General features: G+C 37.8%; 1 protein-coding gene across 8 annotated transcripts in view; it reads right to left on the bottom strand.

Annotated features, from left to right (window-relative positions):
* Window positions 1-20,327, bottom strand: part of gria3a (glutamate receptor, ionotropic, AMPA 3a) — a 49,050-nt gene that overhangs the window by 28,234 nt on the left and 489 nt on the right. For 2 of the 8 annotated variants that reach the window (XM_056744996.1, XM_056744999.1), the window contains exons 1-9: window positions 18,614-19,269; window positions 18,214-18,372; window positions 10,899-11,138; window positions 6,921-7,108; window positions 5,021-5,074; window positions 4,781-4,942; window positions 2,243-2,410; window positions 1,908-2,012; window positions 30-137 (exon numbers count right to left, since the gene is read on the bottom strand). In XM_056744996.1, coding sequence (XP_056600974.1) covers window positions 30-137; window positions 1,908-2,012; window positions 2,243-2,410; window positions 4,781-4,942; window positions 5,021-5,074; window positions 6,921-7,108; window positions 10,899-11,138; window positions 18,214-18,372; window positions 18,614-18,701 — 1,272 coding nt within the window. In that variant the 5' untranslated portion in view covers window positions 18,702-19,269. Of the gene's footprint in view, window positions 1-29; window positions 138-1,907; window positions 2,013-2,242; window positions 2,411-4,780; window positions 4,943-5,020; window positions 5,075-6,920; window positions 7,109-10,898; window positions 11,139-18,213; window positions 18,373-18,501; window positions 18,548-18,613; window positions 19,272-20,327 lie in introns of those variants that run through there. The other 6 variants (XM_056744992.1, XM_056744995.1, XM_056744998.1 and 3 more) reach the window with 5 other exon arrangements.

Genomic DNA, 20,327 nt, shown 5'->3' with positions numbered 1-20,327 from the left:
ATATTTACAAGCAGCTTTAGGTAGTGTACCATAATAGTAGTGACCACAATGGTTCTGTTTTCCACAGAGGAGGATTCGTTGGTAACCTGCTGCTCCACTATATAAACAAATTTCTCATTCTCGTTCCAGTAGCCAATCTGCGAAGGACAAAAACAACAGGGGTTGATAAACAATTAACCGACAGGAATACAGAAAGAAGCAACACAGCACACATAGGAAAATGAAATGGTTTTTGGGTATGAGTGCAATGTTCCAGTTATTCCCAAGCAGGAAATCTTAAGTGTGAGTGTCAAGCCCGAAATGTTTTGATGCCAGTGACGGTCCTGTCTCTCTAAATTTGATCCCTAGGCAGGATAAGATACGACATAAAAAAATCTTCGATATAAGTGTAAGACTTCTTTTTTTGGGTTTTGTTCAGTGTGCCAGGGGACCTGGACTCAAATCTTGAACTAATATATATCTTATATATATATATACAGTATATATACATATATATATATATATATTAGTGGTGGGCCGTTAACGGTGAGACTCTTGTCGCGCGAGTGAGACTCTTATCGCGCGATAAAAAAAATGTCGCCGTTAATCTATTCTCAAAGTTGGGTTGGGAGCTGGGTCTATACTACGCAAGCTATGATGACTTTCACCTTGATATTTTAGCGCGGATGTATACCAGCTTAACTGCACTGTACGGGGCGAGAACGAGATTTTTCAACTCGCGTGATTCGCGTCATTCGCGGAAGCAGAAGCCGCCTCATCATCTCATAACCAGGGCTTCATTCGCGCGATTCGCGCCGCAAGTAGGTCTATTGGCTCTTTGAATTAACATATAAATCACTCGCGCTAGTTCGGATAAGCGGTAGAAAATGGATGGATGGATCACTCGCGCTTGACACGCCATTCGCGTTTGGTCTGAACACAACATAACGTTACTGTGAAATTACCGCATCAAACGTGACGTGCTAACATGGATGCAGCTATGAAGCCGCCGGGTTTGCTTCAGGTAATATTAATTTTTAAGAAGCTTCCCAATAGAAACATCGACAAGACTAATGTTGTTTGCACCTTGTGCAATGCGGAATTGGTTTAAAAAAACACTTTCAACAGGTAGTGGTCTAGCTTTAGTTGAAACCAGTAACTTTGTATTGAGATCTAATGTATTATGGCTCCTGTATGACTTATCGCTTGTTGCTCCCTCACTCTTTGTAAGTCGCTTTGGATAAAAGCGTCTGCTAAATGACTAAATGTAAATGTACTGTAGGAGCTCTTCCAGTCTCAAGTACCACCTAAACGCAAATCATCCCTTAGCTAATGCGGAAGTAAACACAAGTTCATCTTATTGAACATAATTTAATTTTCATCACCAATTATCATAGTAGAACAGCTTTCTCAAGCAGTTTGGGATGCATTTTGGAAACAAGAGATTTGCCACTGGTCTAATGCGCCACCTGGCTTGAGAAACCCGTTCTGAAAGACTTACTTTTAGTCATTATTTGGGTAGCACACATATTCTGAATGCCTTCGGCAGAATTCAAATGAGCCATTTTAATCTAGATTAATCTAGATTAATCTTGGAATTAATCTAGATTAATCTAGATTAAAAAAATTAATCTATGCCCACCACTAATATATATATGTCTTGACAGTTTTGACAGCTTGCTTTGTTGCATTGGGGGAAAAGTCACACAAGTGAAGCAACACAAGGGTAGGCGGGTGGAAGAACAAGTGGGCGAAAAATCAGTACAAGGTGCAACTCGTTAAGACTAACATGGGAATTGATTTGTATGGATTTCTTTCACAGGGTTTTAGGCGAAAACCTTTCGGTTCCTGAGATGATACACAATTATGCTTTCAACAATGCAAGAATTGACATAATGTACTGATGGTGTCCTCCAAGATCCACAAACCTTTCTGGCTCCTCCAGGTTTTGTTTCATAAACATCAATGGTGTAATTCAATCGTCGTCCGAATGAATCGAACTGAATATTTCCGGTCATTCCCTGAACCTGTACCTGAGGGATGAGAGCAGACAGGAACAACAGTAATACCCACAAACTAATAACCAAAACAAAAAATTAAACCCCGACATTATTACACAATATCATCAATCCAACATTTATAAATACAAACAACGCTGTACATTTACATCCAATAAATAACTTTAATCTTTTTTTCTGACATTCAGAGGACATCACTCTGGGTTAGTATTGTCTGGTTGAGGTCCTTTCTGGACCTCTCCTACCATTTTGAGAGCTCTCTCAATGTCGATTCCCTGGCTCCACGGAACAGCTGGATTGGCGAGGCAATCGCCTGCACTCCCTCGGCGGGAAATATCCACGCGCTGTCGTCTCAAATACCGAAATGCCTCAGCTATTACCAGGATGGCATCGTGAGTCAGGGCAGAGGTGTACTAAACATTAAAAACAAACAGATACGCTTAAAGGGATAGTTCATCCAAAAATGAAAAATCGGTCATCATTTACTTAAGAAGGTTAGAAATTTTCAGTTATGGGACATCATTGACTACCATAATAGGAAGACTCATTGGGCCCTGTCGTACACCCTGCGCAATGCGGCGCAAGGCTAGTGCAAGTGTTTTTGCTAGTTTCAGCCCGACGCAGTTCTCATTTTTCCATCCTGAATCCAGTTGTTTAAATAGCAAATGCATCTACGCTCATTTGTGCGCCCATGGGCGTGCTAGACTTAAAAAGAGATGTTTTCAGATGCAGTTTTGGCATGTTGCTATTTTGAGGAAGTAAAAAAGAGTCTGTCATAGACCAAATCAAACCTGGTCTAAAGTCTAAAGCCAACGGCGCAATATTTGTTTTGTAAATTAAAGAGCACTTTAGTACAAAATGCGCCTCTGGGCGGGTCCACAACGCGCTTTCATTTTACAAATTAGACAGAGGGAAGCGCAGTAGCACAGTAACATGCCAAATATGAAAAATAAATGGATTATAATGTAAACTATTACTATACGTAAAGGTAAAATCCGTCTTGTCCTGTAGATGGTCTTCTCGCACGCTTTAACCTTGCGCACGAGCACATGCATTTCCTCTCTGGAGAAGCATCCAGTTTTTGCGCTTGCAAATTCCGCCGTGTAAATAGCGAATCAGCCATGGCACGAGCGCAACTGGCTCTTAAAGGGAATGAGAGATGAGACTCTGATTGGTATTAAATATATATACAAAAAAATATATATATTTTAGTGGTGGGCCGTTAACGGCGTTAATGTGCTGCGTTAACGTGAGACTCTTATCGCACGATAAAAAAAATGTCGCCGTTAATCTATTCTCAAAGTTGGGTTGGGAGCTGGGTCTATCCTACGCAAGATATGATGACTTTCAACTTGATATTTTAGCGCGGATGTATACCTAGCTGAATTGCACTGTACCGGGTGAGAACGAGATTTTTCAACTCGCGTGATTCGCGCAATTCGCGCCTCATCATCTCATGACCAGGGCTTCATTCGCGCGATTCGCGCCGCAAGTAGGTCTATCGCGTCTTTGCATTGACTGAACATGTAAATCAATCGCGCTTGACGCGCCATTCGCGTTTGGTTTGAACACAACATAACGTTACTGTGAAATTACCAGCATCAAACGTGATGTGCTAACATGGATGAAGCTTTGAAGCCGCCGGGTTTGCTTCAGGGAAAATGTATTTTTAAGAAGCTTCCCAATGGAAACATCGACAAGACTAAGTTTGTTTGCACCTTGTGCAATGCGGAATTCGTTTATAAAAAAAAACTTTCTCTCAACAGGTAGTGGTCTAGCTTTAGCTGAAACCAGTAAATTTGTGTTGGCACCTAATGTATTATGGCTCCTGTATGACATATAGCTTGTTGCTCCCTCACTCTTTGTTATTTGCTTTGGATAAAAGCGTCTGCTAAATGACCAAATGTAAATGTACTGTAGGAGCTCTTCCAGTCTCAAGTACCACCTAAAAGCAAAGCATCCCTTAGCTAATATAGAAGTAAACACAAGTACATCTTATTGAACATAATTTATTTTCATCACCAATTATCACAGTAGAACAGCTTTCTCAAGCAGTTTGTGATGCATTTTGGAAACAGGAGATGAGCCCCTGGTCTAATGCGCCACCTGGCTTGAGAAACCCGTTCTCAAAGACTTACTTTTAGTCATTATTTGGGTAGCACATATATTCTGAATGCCTTCGGCAGAATTCAAATGAGCCATTTTAATCTAGATTAATTCCAAGATTAATCTAGATTAATAAAAAAAAATCTATGCCCACCACTATTTTTTTTAATTCCTGCTATGGTAGTGGATGATGTCCCAGAACTGAAAATTGCTCACATTCTTCCAAATATATTTCTCTGTGTCCATTAGAACAAAGAAATTTATACTGGTTTGAAACAACCTGAGTAAATGATTTTCCATTTTTGGAAGAACTGTCCCTTTAAAAAGGTATACAAACAGAAACATTAAAAAACAAAAACGCAGCACAACAATCATGAAGAACCCTGACTGACAACTCAGAGCAGTTCACTGCATTTTATTTGTGACTTCAAATGCAGATTTTGTGACACCTCTGCTGTTAAAAGATGGCATCCCTCGACAGAACAATTTATGAGACACAGAGAATTTCATCCACACAGGCATGAAAAAGAGAGCCGGTTAATAATACTACCGCATGAATGCTAAATTAAACTCATCAAAATATGTTACCATATATTACACGTCATAATGCACCACAAACATCCCACAAATAAACACATCACAAATGCACATAAATACACAAAGAAAAAGAGAGAGACCTTCAGCGGAGTGTTTGTAGACTCAGGAAACTCTCTCTCATCGAGTCGGTCCCAGCGCTGGAGGAACTGCTGCACAATAGGACTATCGGGGTTTATGATTTGAAACCCGGTTATGTTGGCGCCACCTGAGAACACCTTATCCAGACTCATGTTAGAAAACCCCTGCAGAGGACAAGTCAAAGTGGGTCAGAGGGTCGAACACAGAATCAGAAGATGAGTTCTGTGTCTGTGTTTTCTCACAAGATTAGCCAGGATGTAATGATATCCTCGGCTGTTCTTTCCTGAGAGCACAACCTGGAAAAAAAGAGCATTTCAAGTACAGCTGAGTGAGCTGGTAAAAATATTCATAACAAGAAGTATTAACAATAAAACACTATAGACTGTATATGTTTGAAATATGTAAGTCTACATTACTTTACTTTTTAAATGTGAACATTTTATACTGCATTTAAACTGTACTACAGTTCATTTCATTTATATGACACACAGTTTTGAACCCCTTCCTTTTGTGCATTATGTAACGAAGTATCATTTCGTTTTTGGACCTTCGTTCATAAAAAAATCTTGAATGACTGAGGAAACTGGCAAACTGCTATAACCCTGCTGAGCTAGAAGCAATTTTAAAAAAAGTTTTAATAATTGTTACAGTCCTTGGCTATGAATGACATTTTAAGGAGATTAAAATTGATGGCATTTTACCATGGCCCTGATCATTTACGTTTTCCATTTATTTCGTAAGTTTGTATTATAAGTCGCTTTGGATAAAAGCGTCTGCTAAATGTAAATGTAAACACCATCTTAATGCCATCACTGTATGGAATTTTGTATTTAAAATGTTTCCTAAACGGCATAATAAGTAAATATTCACAGTCAATATACACTCTGTTCTCTTGCTTTAACCTGTTTTGCACCGTGAACTGTAAAACTTTGCTGTATTTGGCCAGTAACTTACTGTAGATTTAATTTACAATTTTGTTTTAAGCATAAACTTACCCAGTTTATTTACTTTCATATGACAAGACTTACTGTAATATCTTGGGTCACTTTTCTTGTTATGTAAATGTATCGTAATTTAAGAAGTATAAAATATTTTTACTATAAAACAAGACTAAAATGTTTAGGAAGAATTACATTTTTTGCAGTGTTGCCGTTTTCATGCCGGTCTAGCTTTGAATCTCAAAAATTTTGATTAAAGTTATTGAAAACATTGGAAAGTAGGATTAAGTAGTTATTAAATCTACAATAAAAAAATCCTGCCAAACCTTCTTCCAAAAGTTACAGCAAAGTTTTACAGTGTTACACTGAATCTTTACACAAAACCACAGCAGTGTTTTATTATTTATTCTTCCTATTCTTCGTAGACACTTGAATAGATTGACAATATTAAAATTTTAGAATAATACCAGTTAATCTTTGCAGACTCTTGTGCACAACACAATGGTACGAGCGGCCATCACACATACACACATCCACAAAAACACAATCATTGATTTTCAAATAGCAGCAGACAGCCAGTCTGCTGAAAGTGTCCTGCTCTGATTAGCTTTCCCTGAACGTTGATTGATCTACTTGTGGATTTCATTATCTGTGTGACCTACCAGTGACATACACACACGTTCTCTCACTAACTCAGCATTTGTGTGTGTGTCCAGAGAGACTAGGAAAATAGAGACAGGGGAACAAACAGACGAAGACAAACAGAATATAAGAATGTAACAGTACCTTTGAGAGCTATATTTTTGGATGAGAGGAAAGGGAGTATTTTTAGTTTTCTCGCTGTTCCCCTGTTACAGGACGCTGTGCCCTACTTCCACAAACACATGCACACTCTCACACATTATTTTTACTTGCTTTTTTGGCCAATGACAGTCGAATTTTGGAAAGCTATTGATCACATACACAAACTGGAGGGGTTTAGATCCACCACCGCAGAAGAGCCCTGAAGAGTTATTTCTACTTGATCCGACCCTTAAAATTTACTTTTGCTGATGTGACCTATTCTTGTCAGGTTGACGCATTCCTTTTCATATTCATTCATAATCATGTTTTTATCATGAATCACTTTTCATTCAAACGCAAAAAGTAGACACAGACAGGATAGAGACAGACAGACCGACGGGAGATGTTAGTGTATGTTTACCTGTTCAAGAATACCGTTAATACGTTCAACCTCACAGTCAATAAGAAAGCGTTTCTCCTCACGCCGGTCCATTTCTTCGATAATCCGCCTGTATTCCAGAGGATCCACTATGTTCCCCACCGAACGTGCAGTTACCTGCCAATTATTCATCACCGCAGATTCCATTATGGCCTGTAGGATGGAAAACCCTGAGCGAGAAGAAGAAGACGGGGCTTTATTAGCGAGTGTGTCTACACACACAAGGAATTCGGCTTGCCGACTGGAGCTCAGTGCAGAAGAAAGCGTACACATAGTGCAAATATATATTAAGAATTAAATCAAAACAATAATTTGCACTATATGCACTATATACAAGTGAGTAAAATATAGACATATCATTTTTTAAAAGAGTGTTCAGATGTGTTATTTACAGGTCTCCAGGTGCTATGTGCAATGTGCAAGTGTGCAATGAGAGTAAAGCATGGTGTAAAACACAGTAACACGGGTCCTGTGTGGAAGCGGTAACAGGGCAGATCTGGGCCAGAATGATGGAGCAAGTACTGCTTCATTTCTCTCTCTCTCTGTGTGGTTAGAGAGCACAGAGCAACTGCTGATGCAGTGAAAATGTAAAGGGATGAAAAGAAGAAGGGTAGAAGGAGAGATGTTGAATGAAATTGCTGCAATTCTGCTCTAATGCTATAATGCAGAACGCATACTTCTGTTGTGTTATACATCTTTAATGCACATGTTTTCTGTATGTTATTGCATGTATTTGGCCATCCCGTATAAGTATTGGATAGGCCGCACTATGAATCTGATTCACTTACATGATACATGATACGCTGCAGCACAGATCATGTATTTTATGAAAGAAATCAGATTGTTTTAGATGTAATGCAAGGTGTATACACGATTTAAGGTTATAAAATGCTGTATTTTCCATTGGGAAAAATGCATCTTTTGTAACGACACTTTCGTTTTTGCAATTTTACGTGTCTAATACATGCATGGGCAACTTAAAACACGCCAAAAGACACAAAAAAACACGTATTCGTGCCATATGACCCCTTTAAGGTATAAATATGCTCAGAAAAAAATGTAACAATTTTCACCAAGAAGAACATTGGCACAGGGGTTTTCAAACTGTGGTTTACAGGGTGTCCGCAAGTAATTTTTAAAATAAATGTACATTTAAGAATAACAAATAAATAAGGAATAATAAGGTTAAACTTGAATTAAAAAATATATATAGTATAACAAAATAGTAGTGTATATTAAACAGATTACAAACGATTTAAGTGAATTAGTACAATAATAGAATTACATTTACATTTAGTCATTTGGCAGACGCTTTTATCCAAAGCGACTTACAGTGCACTTATTACAGGTACAATCCCCCTGGAGCAATATGGAGTAAAGTGTCTTGCTCAAGGACACACTGGTGGTGGCTGCTGGGATCGAACCAGCAACCTTTTGATTTACCATTTCAGTGGTTTAACCCACTACACCACCATCTCCATATAATTAAAATTGGAGATGTAGAATTAAACACTACATTTACATAAAATACATTTACATTCCATACAAAGTGCACATTAACATACATCACAATAGTTATTGAGAAGTAGAAATATAAAATAATCTGACATGAAAGAAAATACGTTTTTCTATTCTTTTTTATGTATAAATTAGATTTTATAAAAACATCATGGTTACATTTTCCATGAAGCATGTAAGTATAATGCATTATAAATGTAGTTTTAAAGCATTGTTATGCACCTTTTAATGCATTGTCATGTCTTATAAATATTTTTTATTACAGTAAATACATTAATAACATTTAGCAATTCATTGTTATACTACACATTTTAAATTGGTTATAATTCTTTACAACTACATATCATGCATTACAACACATACTATGAAGAATGTTAATACATTTTACCCTATACATAAGTGCTTCAAGGAAAGTGTTACCAAAATCATTTCAAGACATGGGTCCCTCAAAGGAGGATGATCATCAAAGATTGAAAACCCCTTCGCATATCTCTGTTGTCTTGGATTTCCATATTTCATGATTTAGATTTTTTGCCATAATCATTCTTCATTTATTTATTATATAATAATTGATCATTTGTTATCATTATTAATTATTACTCTTTGTTGCTGCATGTGTTTTGCAACACCTATATAACCAATAAAAAGTATTAAAAAGTCCTTGTCAAAGTTGACCTACGGTATTTAATCATTGAAAATAATTTCCCCAAAAAAGGTGAATTGGGACATCCAAGGTTTTGGAAAGGACAGTGATGATACGGATGACATCACACTTGAAAATCATCAACAATTGATCGAGGTTTAAGCAAAGTTTTCAAGTTCTAACCTCTAGCTCAAAGCCAAACAAAAGACTGAAACTTAAGCACTGTTTTGTTCCGTCTTTGGCCTCTGATAGGATTCATTTTAGGACTATGCACACATCCATACGCACTCGATCCCTATTTTAATTAGCATCCGTCCTGGAGTGCCGGGCCGCTTGGGTGTTTAGCTGTGACCAATTAATCAAGACTGACAATTTGCGGAGAGGTGAGAATTTAACAGACACAAATACACACCAGTGACGTGAGGTGCATACCTGAAATGAAAAGCCCCCCCACCGCTGCATCTGGGTTTTAGTCTGTTATAAATTCACTTTCCGTTTGATGTTTACATGGATTATGGGAAATACCATTAGCCTTAAACCTGACAAAATATTATCAAGCCGGAAGATCATGCAGGATAAATTCCCCCTCTCACATTTCAGCAAACTTTAAGGATCTCAGTGTGCACACAATGAGCTCAAGAGACAAAAGTTATGCTGACTCCCTCTGAAACGTATCTGCTCATACTGTTAAGCTGAGGTTTATTAAAGACAAGTTCAATAAACATGCCATAAGACCGTCATTAAAGATCTCTTAAACTTTATTGTGTGTGTACACACATAAAATATTAACTGTTGTAACTTTTAAAGTGCTATTTACCCGTCTGAACAACAACGCTCAACGTGTGGTGCATGTGCACTAAGCGCGACTGTTTATCATATTTAGCAGATGCAAGAGCCCTGTGGTGATGCAAATCCATTTAAAGTTCGGCACCGCCTGCCCAACTTCCTGCTAACTGTGATGGATGATCGTAAGGGTGGAAAGAGAGTGATGCTGTCTGCACTTTATTTTTCATAAAACTTCAAGTAATTACTCTGAAAAAGGGACAATTGAGAAAAGACATGTTACTTTAGAGACGGTTGGTCAATCACCTGCAATTTCACATCATGTCAAAGTTGAGATGAAACAATCTGGTCCAGTTGGGTTTTCTACTTATTTAAACATCTGTGTTATGCCTTAAAAATAAATGATGCACTGTATTATGCAAGTTACTTTTGGTTATGTGATTTGGTCGGCTAAGCATTCTAGGAAAGCTCATACTTTGTATAACGTTTAAAAGGTTTGTTTGTATAATATATGCTATAATGTAGAAATTATATTTTTCTGTTTTCAGGTTTGTGTGTTAATACGTTTCAAATGGCTCCGATAAGTACTTGGACATTTAAGCCGCACTTACAAATGTATAATATACTAATTATGTTACATAATATTTCGTAACGCAATGTAAAGTCTATTCATTTGATAACATAAATTGTTGATCAAGTACGCAAACACTTGGGATATGTTGTTGTGTGCATTACTGAGCATGTAGGTATAATGTATATGAAGAGTTTGGTTCCAAAATGAGATAAAAATCGTGTTTTTTATCATGTTTTCACTGTGTTTTATCGTGTTGGTGAGCTGTATTTTTCTAGTTATTGTTGTTTATATAAAAACAAACCAACTGCAGTTTTATTGATATTAATTGGAATGCACCATAAAAAAACATGACTTTTGACATTTTAATTAGAGAGTTATCTCTTTTTGGGATCATATACATGTATGTGTGTAAGAACGTGTCTGTGGCTCTGTGTTAACTCACCTCTATCAGTGTCATACAAATAGACAAACTTCTCCCATTTGTAATGGGCTAGCAAGCTGAGCAGCGCCCCCCTGAGGCTAGGCCTCATCTGCAAAACAAACTGCACATCTGTGTCCGTGGGAAAAGAAGGAGTGATGAAGGAGGTGTGCAGAGCGCCACAGAACGATGTTAACGTGTTCATTGACCTCCGGTCGTAGAATCCAAATATTGCATACACACCCCTGGAGAACTGAGAGCAGACTGACAGACAAAGAGAGAGAGAACAAGGGACAATAAATGTTAAGAAAAACAAACATTATGCACAAAAAAAGAAACACACAGGACCAATTACAAAGCAATCATTGTGCTGCGTTTGTTACAGACAATTTTATGTTACTGATTTGAACTTAAATTAAATCAAAGAAAATAATGCTTTGGTAAAAGACAAAGAATGTATGCTAGCATGTGTGACAGAAAAGTTCACAGTCTGTAAGATCTTTTTAAGTTTTGTTACGATGAATTAGAATTACGGTGACCTCTGCTCATCCTTGTCACAGATCCAACATGAGAGCCATAATAAAATAAATTGGTAAACTCATGACCCCCACACAGACTGCGTGTTTGTGTAAATGCGCAATTGTGAGCGTGAACCGCATATTACATGGTAAAATGTGTATGACATCATGACAATGCTGTATGTACTGTAGTTCAAATCCAAACTCAAAATCTTAAAACACTCATTCATCTTAAAACACCCTAAATGCATCTTTATTTTATTAATTTATTTATTTGTCTAAATTATTTAAAGGTACACTCAAAAAGTTTCTAAATCTGGCAACCATATCACCTGCCTGAAAGTAGAGAGTCAGAGTAAACCACAGCAGCACCAATAAAGTCATTCATATGACTGAAATTCTATATTCAATGCCCTCAAAAGCCATATGATAGCTTTGTGTAAGAAAAAGGAATTTTATGTCATTTACTGGCAATCTAATTTCGATTGTCAAATCTTTTTTACCATATAAATATGATGTCAAAATAAATCACATAATGCCAAAGATTTGGAATGGATCGCATGTTTCTTGTTACGTATCATAAACCATTTTGAATATCGTCACTGTGCTTCTGAAACGAAAAATATGACGTCCACATTCGCTGTTTTTCAAAAGCGTGCCCACCTCAGATTTTTTAACAGTTAGTTTTGCTTTCAATCTTCAAATGATGAGTTAAGGTCTTTGCACATAAATGTCGGCGCCGTAAAATTTCGTATGTGTTTTTTCGTATTTGGTGCTCATTTGTACGGTGTCTCTGAATTGTCAAAACCCCCTTACAAAATTCTTGCTAAGTGTGCAAAAAACGCAGAAAATCTAACCCAGTCCGGGTTGACACAACGTGAGGTCGTATTTATTTTTTAAAGTGCGGAAATTTCGGCACCCCTGCCAGGTCACGCATCCCCCTCCCCAAAATTGTAAGGGTGACGATTATGTGTAAGGAGAGGGGTAAGAATTAGCCAATCGGACAGTGTGTTATTGAAGGAGGTGCATAATCTGGCAGGGGTGCATTTCTCTGCACAACACTGGGAGCTCGGCTCACAGAAACACATGCATACCCAAAACAAGACTTTTTAGACTCAATCTGTGCTAGTATGTGCTTTTACTTTTGTGCTCAATGTTCCTTTGTATGCAAACAATTACTTTTTTACTATTATAGCATAAAATTGAAAAAAAAAGATGTTTGCTCTCAAAATACACCAGACTGGTGCATTTACCTTAAAAAATTACATAATTTTTTATTAGAAGAAGATTCATATATCAATCAGATTTCAAATTTAATTCTCGCAATGATTTCTTCCATGTTTTACATATGCTTAAGAGAAATTCCTATATTATTGCTTTAAATGTATGTACTGTACACGTTTCTGTATGTTGTGCATCTTGTGCCACCTTAAAAAAAATGGATGCATGCCCTGCACTTTTTAATACATTTTATTGGTAAGTTAATAGCAAAACCAAGTGCCAGATTTAAATGGTGACTAATAATAATTATTTTCTGGCAAAAATAAACGAGGTTTCAGAACAATGTAAATCCAAATGTTCAAAATAATCAAAAAGATTAAGTAATGTTAACTTAATTTTATTAGAAAGTTGTACTAACTAAAATATTTTAAGTTGCTGAAACACTTTTTCACTTTTGAGTAAAGTATAATGATTATTTTTGATTAACTTGACGTTTTGACTATAATTCAAAAAATCGATTTGCTTCTTGTTCAATTAACTTGATTTAAACATGTTAATTCAACACAATTGGTCAAGAAGGATTTCCAATTCCCAGCATGCTTTGCGTCAGACTGAATTTGGAGAGTAAATTTACATGATTTATTTACATGTTTTTAGTAAAGTTAAAGACTTGTTAGTGTATAATGTTCACTTCTCTTAGATATTTAGAAGAGTTTGACATATTTTTCAGTTTTGTGGTTACCATTGTTTAGAAGAGTGGTGTCTGCGAAGCTACATTTGACCTGTATCATGTGTTATGTCCCCAGTGAGCAGTAACTGTGCTTATGCCAGTTCTGAGATCAGTCTCTTCTTTCTCATTTTGGGTTGCATAAGTCAATATGCATTCCTGTAGCTCAGTGGTAAGAGCATTGCGTTAACAACGCAAGGTTGTGGGTTCGATACCCAGGGGATTGCAAATACCTATGTAACATGTATAGGATAAAGCAATGTAAGTCGCTTTGGATAAAAGCGTCTGCCAAAATGCCTAAATGTAAATGTAAAGATGCTTGATTTATGTAAATTAAGACTAAGAAATGTCTTAAAGTAAGAAACTGAAAGAATTTAGTTTATATATTTGTTTAAGTTCTGTCTACTTAATTTCATAAAAAGGATTAATTACTTAACAGTAATACAAATTTGAAGGTTCTGCTCACTTAAACCAAGAACCTCTAAAACTCAAAAATATTTGAGTATTTCCGATTTATCCGGGTTTGCATTGAAGGACAGCAGAAAAATGCAGACAACAATATCACAAAAATCAGAGAATGATGAAAAGAGAGAATCGTTGTTTTGCCTGATTTTTTTGTTGTCCAGAATCATCTATATTTTTTATAGAAGGTGAAGGTGAGTAGATTATAAATGTATATATTCATCTTTGTGCCCCTTTAAGAATTCACTTATTTTGCTGTGCTACAAACTGAATCTTAAATTCTACCATGTTATCTTCAGTTTCTGTAAGTAAATGATTGTCATCAAGCGTTTGAAGAGAGAACAATGAGTGTGTGTGTGGCCAGAGATTAGAGATTATATTGGAAAAAAGAAGCACGGGGCCAAAAGAGCTAGAGAGAGAGAAACAGAAAAGAGGAAAGTACAAGCAAATGTCACATTACTCAGAGAGCCCAGAGGTTAAAAATCGTCGCACACATTTGGACTCAAACGCACACAGGCCATCCTTGAAGACATACAGTGCACACTTAAGCAATGCACAACATTCACACACAGCTGAGAGCTTCAGTACAACAAAGACAATAATCCTAACACCTCGGCAAACAATGTAGAAGCCAGAATCTACACACACAACACTCACACAAACAGTACAGAGCCGTTACCTGCATAAGCGTGCTAGAAACCACTTGCAATAAAAATATGACAGAAACATGTCCATTTTTGAACAAACTATTCCTTTAAAGGTCCATTAAAGCAAACATTTTTGGAGGATGTAGGACAAAAATGCAATATAATATAAATACATATGTCTTCCGTGGTGAATAATGACCTTACATAATGAAGCGTTATGTTTTTATTAATTTTATTATGTTGTTTCTACAATAGCCCTAACCGGACAAACTGTTCTGAAGAGCACGTTTCGTAAATACATTATCTCCTTCGGCAAAGATGCAAAAACGTGATGACATCTTAGTGCTGTGTCAGCCACCGTAGTGCTTCCGACTAAGGGGAAAATTTTCAAACTCACCACTAGATGCCGCTACAGATAATACACTGGACATTTAACAGGACTAATCAACTGGTGGCCCATGGGCCAAATGCGGACCGCTGATCATCTTTACCTTGCCTGCCTTAACATTTAAAATAAATGGAGAGACTTTAAGAATGGTGTGCTTCCAGAAATGCACTCCTGAGACACCGCATTTTTGAAAGTCCCAAACGCTGCTACATTCATTACAAAAGCATTTTCCACGCCTCATAACGATCGACGTCTTATAAAGCGATTTGATCGGTCCGTCCAAGAAAGGTAATTATTTACAACATTCAGTGTTGGGTGTGACTAATTACTAAGTAATTAGTTACTGTAATTTAATTACTTTTCCCTTGAAAACGTAAAGTAATGGATTACTCTTATTTATTCTATAATTTAATACAGTTACTTCTGATGTAATTAAACTAAATACTTTGTGTAATATATTAGTGAGCAATGGTGGAATTGACATTCAAATTCAAAGTCTAACTTTAAAATCTGCGCTTTAATTTATAATTATCACATTTGTTATACTTTGGTTCAGTTAATAAGAATAATTTATGTAGTTTAATATAATTTATTTGAATGAATTAAAAGAGCTGTTTCATGTCTATCCTTGAATCACTTAACTAATCAAGGTTGATGTAGAATATAGAAAGTAATTTGTAATGAGTAATTAAATAATTTTTGGAGAGCGTAATTTATACAGTAATCAAATTATACTATTGAATATGTCATTAGTAACTAGTAATTAATTACTTTTTCAGAGTAACTTGCCGAACACTGACAACGTAACAATCAGCAATCCACAGCCACAGGCAGTCGGTTTGCGCACGAGCTAGGCCGCATTCCAAAACGGGTCTTGTGCTGTTAAAAATAACTGCAGGAAGGGTGCACCACGTGAACTGTTGCCTCAGATAATAGGAAAAATGTGTTGTTTTTATTACTGCATTCATCATGTATGATTTAAAAGGCCAAAATTACAAAGACAGCTGTTTATCTCCCTCCAGAACTCGCACTACAAACAATCTACCCTTCTAAGTGTATGGGGCACATGAATGCGATTGGAATTCACCCAAAGATGCGATAATAGTGTTCAGTTTTTTGCACAGATCAATGGATTCGCTTTATAATATTACAGTTTAACGTCAAGGGGCAGGGATTACTTTTGTGCTAAATTAGTAAAGTTTTCGACTTTTGACTGTCCTTAATTCAACCAAATATCTTCATAATTAGGTGTTCTTGAAAAAACAATGCCACCCACATGAACTATAAGTAGCGTATGAAATACAATAAATAATAGAAATACAAAATAACAGAAGAAATGAGGATTGTGTAAAAAAAATGGCACATATCCTATTTATACTTTTGGAATCTGTCCGTCAAAGAAAAGCCATTACAATGCTTTTAATATTGCTACAGCTTGTAACACCATTAATGACATGGTACACTATAAACCGCTTAACATTTGTGACTTTTTAATGAGTGTAAGAATTTCAGTACTGATAAGGTTGTTAAAGCATTAAACACCTTTGACACACCAAGTAAAGCTGCTTTGTGATATTCATGGTCAAGCAGTCTGACCAGAAGGGAGAGAATGCTGAATTCTGCTTACTAATGCATTACTATTTTTGTGAGGATATATATTTTAATGTGTGTAGAGGGCAGTCCTGTCCTGTTCTCTTTCAATATTGATCTTCCCCCAGTGGAAAACCACACTCATCATGAGATAGAAGAAATGATCAATGCAGCTCATATATATATAAAGAGAGAGAGAGAGAGAAAGAGAGTTTTTTTCAATTAAAAGTTATTGGTTCATGTCCTATTGTATGACTCTCTCCTCCTTCCTCTATTTCTTCCTCACATTTAGTCTCATTCATCTCACAGAGACAAGGTTATAATTATAAAGCAAACTCGTTCTCTCTCTCTCTCTCTCTCTCTCTCTCTCTCACTCTCTCTCTTTTCTCTCCTTCGTTTGTTCTACCAACTGAGGTTGCATCTGCCTATTGCCTTTCTGTCCTTTCCATCGGTCTCTCTAATGCTCCGGGGAGAGTTAGAGAAAAACCGGCGAAAGAGAGAGAGAAAATGAGTGAGTAAAATATAACCTGTTTAAACATCCTCTGACCCCCACAGTTTCTCCCCAGTACCCAGATTGACTCAATTAAAACCGCAGGGTCACTGCATACGCAAGCTGTCAAAGCTTTTTTTATGGGACACGTGATGTGCGACACACACACACTCAGTGTTGACATGGACTTAAGTGAGGTATGGGCGACTCACACCATACTAATATCAGAGTGTGTGTGCACTGATTCAAAGACCTCTCTGGAGAAGAAAATAAAAGGTTCTCTATTCATGAAGCATTTGCACATCACTGTTCAAGCACTTTGTCCTTCCTGTCATGTTATTCCTGGACATGTCCTTTAAGCTTTTAGAGCATCTCTGAAGAGTTTATTCATTAAACTTTCAAAATCACCTCCAGACTACGAGAGAATGTAGATGGCTTCAATCTGTACCGCGTTTTAATAGTATTTTTGAAAGTCATGCTGTTTTCGTCAAAAGGACCAAACGCCTGAAGTAATGTGTATGCGTGTGTGTCGGGAGTTGTGTTAATGCAGTGAAAAAGATCAATGACTGCAGCAATAACACCATGATAAGCCGGGAAACCAAAAGCTCACCATTGCTGTCTCTCACACACACGCTCAGATGAGCAGCCAGGGCAGTCAGAGACACAGAGTTGTAATGACAGCAGCTGTAAACAGGCCTTTTATAATGATGGTAAAGCTCTCTCCCTCTTACACATGCACACAGAGAGAGAGAGAGAGTAGAGCACTAACCATTGCACTGGTTTGGACATGTGTGCAAATGTCAGCCTGCTCTCATCATCATCTCTCAGTCTTTTCCCATTTCTCTCTCTTTTTGTTATATAGACCTGAGGCGTCTTCCACAGAAGAGAGTTTTTACATTTTTTTATATTTCTTCGCTTTCATTGCCAACTTCTGTCATTTGTGCTCATACCTTCACTTCTATCTAACTCTCTTTCTCCTTTACGTTTTCAATTTCTTTCATGATTTTCTCAAATAAATGTTCGACAGCCAAACAGCCTAAGTAAACATGTCTCAAAGCTCAATCTGAAAGATAGAAAGAGGAAAATAGAAAGACAACAAAAAGACATAAAATAATAATAAAAGGCTTTTTTTCACTTTGAGCAAGAGCGTGTTCCTAAACAATATGAGGACTTTTATCATTTTGACATAATATAATAATTTCTGCAAAAAAATTATGGAGTTAAAGAATATAACGCAGTTAAAGAAGAGCAGGTGCGCTGCGTTTCGCAGACTTCAATATTGAGAAAGTGACTCACACGCGTGCGTGACGGAGAAGCTGTTGGATGACTCCAGATTGTCCACGTTATAATTCAGATGAAAGGGTTTCTCGGTGATGTTCTGGTTGGTGTTATAAAGCTGAACTGCAAAGCGGAAAGCACTGTGCTCCTGGACCGTTGAGCGCATGAAGAGACCACCTGAAAGCGAAATCGGTTGAGTTAAGGACATGAACACGAGTTTAGACTTATTAAAGAAAGCGTAACGTTACGCGTATCACTTTAAGTAAAATATTCGACTCTCTTTTGCACTCATGCTAGAAACTTTACATTTGTAAACGTGGGTGATGCAGCAGGTAGATTCGGAGAGAGACGCGGGTGCCAAGCGCGTGTCCAGAACAAGAATGTTCTATATTACTCAATAAGTAACCAAATCACTCACCGATATTGATCTGATTCGGAAAGCCCGCGTGGATATGCAGTATGAGCCACGGTAAGAGCAGGACGCACGCGTGCGCTCGCCGCCGCATTTTTCACCGACCTCTAAAAAATCTTCAGATCACGCGCAACATCCAGACCGGGTGCGAGGGCGACTATAAAATTCGCCAGATGTGCAGCGGCTATCTCACGCGACTCCCGACAGGTTAATTCGGACTGCGGGATAAACACCGAGTACGCGCTGACAGAGAGGGCGCTTCTTAATTCAGGACAGCGCAGGCGGATCGACCAATCGGACCCCTGATCAAACTTGATGTGACGTGAAATTACAACAGCGCCCGCGTGCACGCAAACGCACGCGCAACCCGCCACTGCGGACCAGTGTGCGCGAGGCGTGCGCAGCCGCGGCGTTTTGTCCGCATATATAGCTCAGGAAAATCGGCACGGGAGCTGCCCGCGCGTGGCAACCTTTCACTTCTCGTCCCCACAGTTGGTGCACTCCACACAGAAGACAGGAGTATTTATGTTCAGCCACAGGTTTCAATGGTCCCGTGTCCGTTCCCGAGCTCAAATAGGCGAAGCGCAAACGTTTTGAATGTCAATGCAGCGCGAGATCAACAGAATAATGAAAAGTTTATGTGCTGCAGCCCACGGGTCTAGAGCCACGGCATCACCACAAACCGTACAGCAGTTACACGCAATGAAAACGACTAACCTTTTTAAGGTGACATCCTCGGGGCTCTTACATTACGACTCGTATGAATTGCGACATTTGAATAAGTAACAAGAATATTAAAATTTCATGGCGAGGACAGGCGATCTTTGCAGGCTGTGAACTTGTCTTAGCCAAACACTGCACTGCGCGTTTATGTGAACAATCCACGTTTGTGTTTTTTCTCCCAGAATGCATTAGGAGGCACATAGACAGTACATTGATGTCAGGGGGTTACATTTGTTTCATCTATATCATTGTCTATAACATCTTGATTATACGAAGTGAATCTTTTGTTTTTGTATCGGTGTTCTGAATGTGCACGCGTGCCGTTTTAAAAGCTCATCAGAAATCTGTTGCCTTTCAGCTCCGGGACGAGATTGACTCCTGTAATGAAATGATCAAACAAAAAATTCATTCGAAGTGTTCGTGCCTTAAATTATTACATGTAATTGTGAAATGCCGTTTTTTCATTTCCAGTCTGCGTACCACCCAAATACCGACCACTGACAGCTCTGAGCTGGATACGGCTGACTAACAGCGACCCAGATTTCCTCTGCTCCTTATTTCTTATGTGTGTGTGTGTGCATGCTCAAACTGACCCTACAAGCCGTGTCTGTGTATGCTGTGCCAAATTGATCAAACTGACACTTATTGAGAGTCAAACACGCACTCTCTCCCTCTCTCTCTCACACACACACACACACACACATACACACACAAACACAAATTGGTTTACATGTTTTACAGGGATTTTCCGTAATGTTTTTTTATGATAATTGATCCAACAAAAATAACCCCACAAGGACAAAAATTACTGGTAGTACTTCCTTTGTGGGGACATTTGATCCCCACACTGTAGGATTCACCAGGATCATGCACGCATCCATCTGTGCATTTTGCTAGCATAAGCATTTGATGCTGATGCTAACAGGTGTCACTAAGGACTTATAGATGGCAACATCTTACTGACAAAGCTCATACATGCCCACATAGGTGCCAGCTT

The sequence above is a fragment of the Triplophysa dalaica genome, chromosome 4 (assembly GCF_015846415.1).
Source record: "Triplophysa dalaica isolate WHDGS20190420 chromosome 4, ASM1584641v1, whole genome shotgun sequence".
NCBI lineage: Eukaryota > Metazoa > Chordata > Actinopteri > Cypriniformes > Nemacheilidae > Triplophysa > Triplophysa dalaica.
Note: the sequence above shows the minus strand (reverse complement) of the source record. Positions and strands in the feature narration are given on the sequence as shown.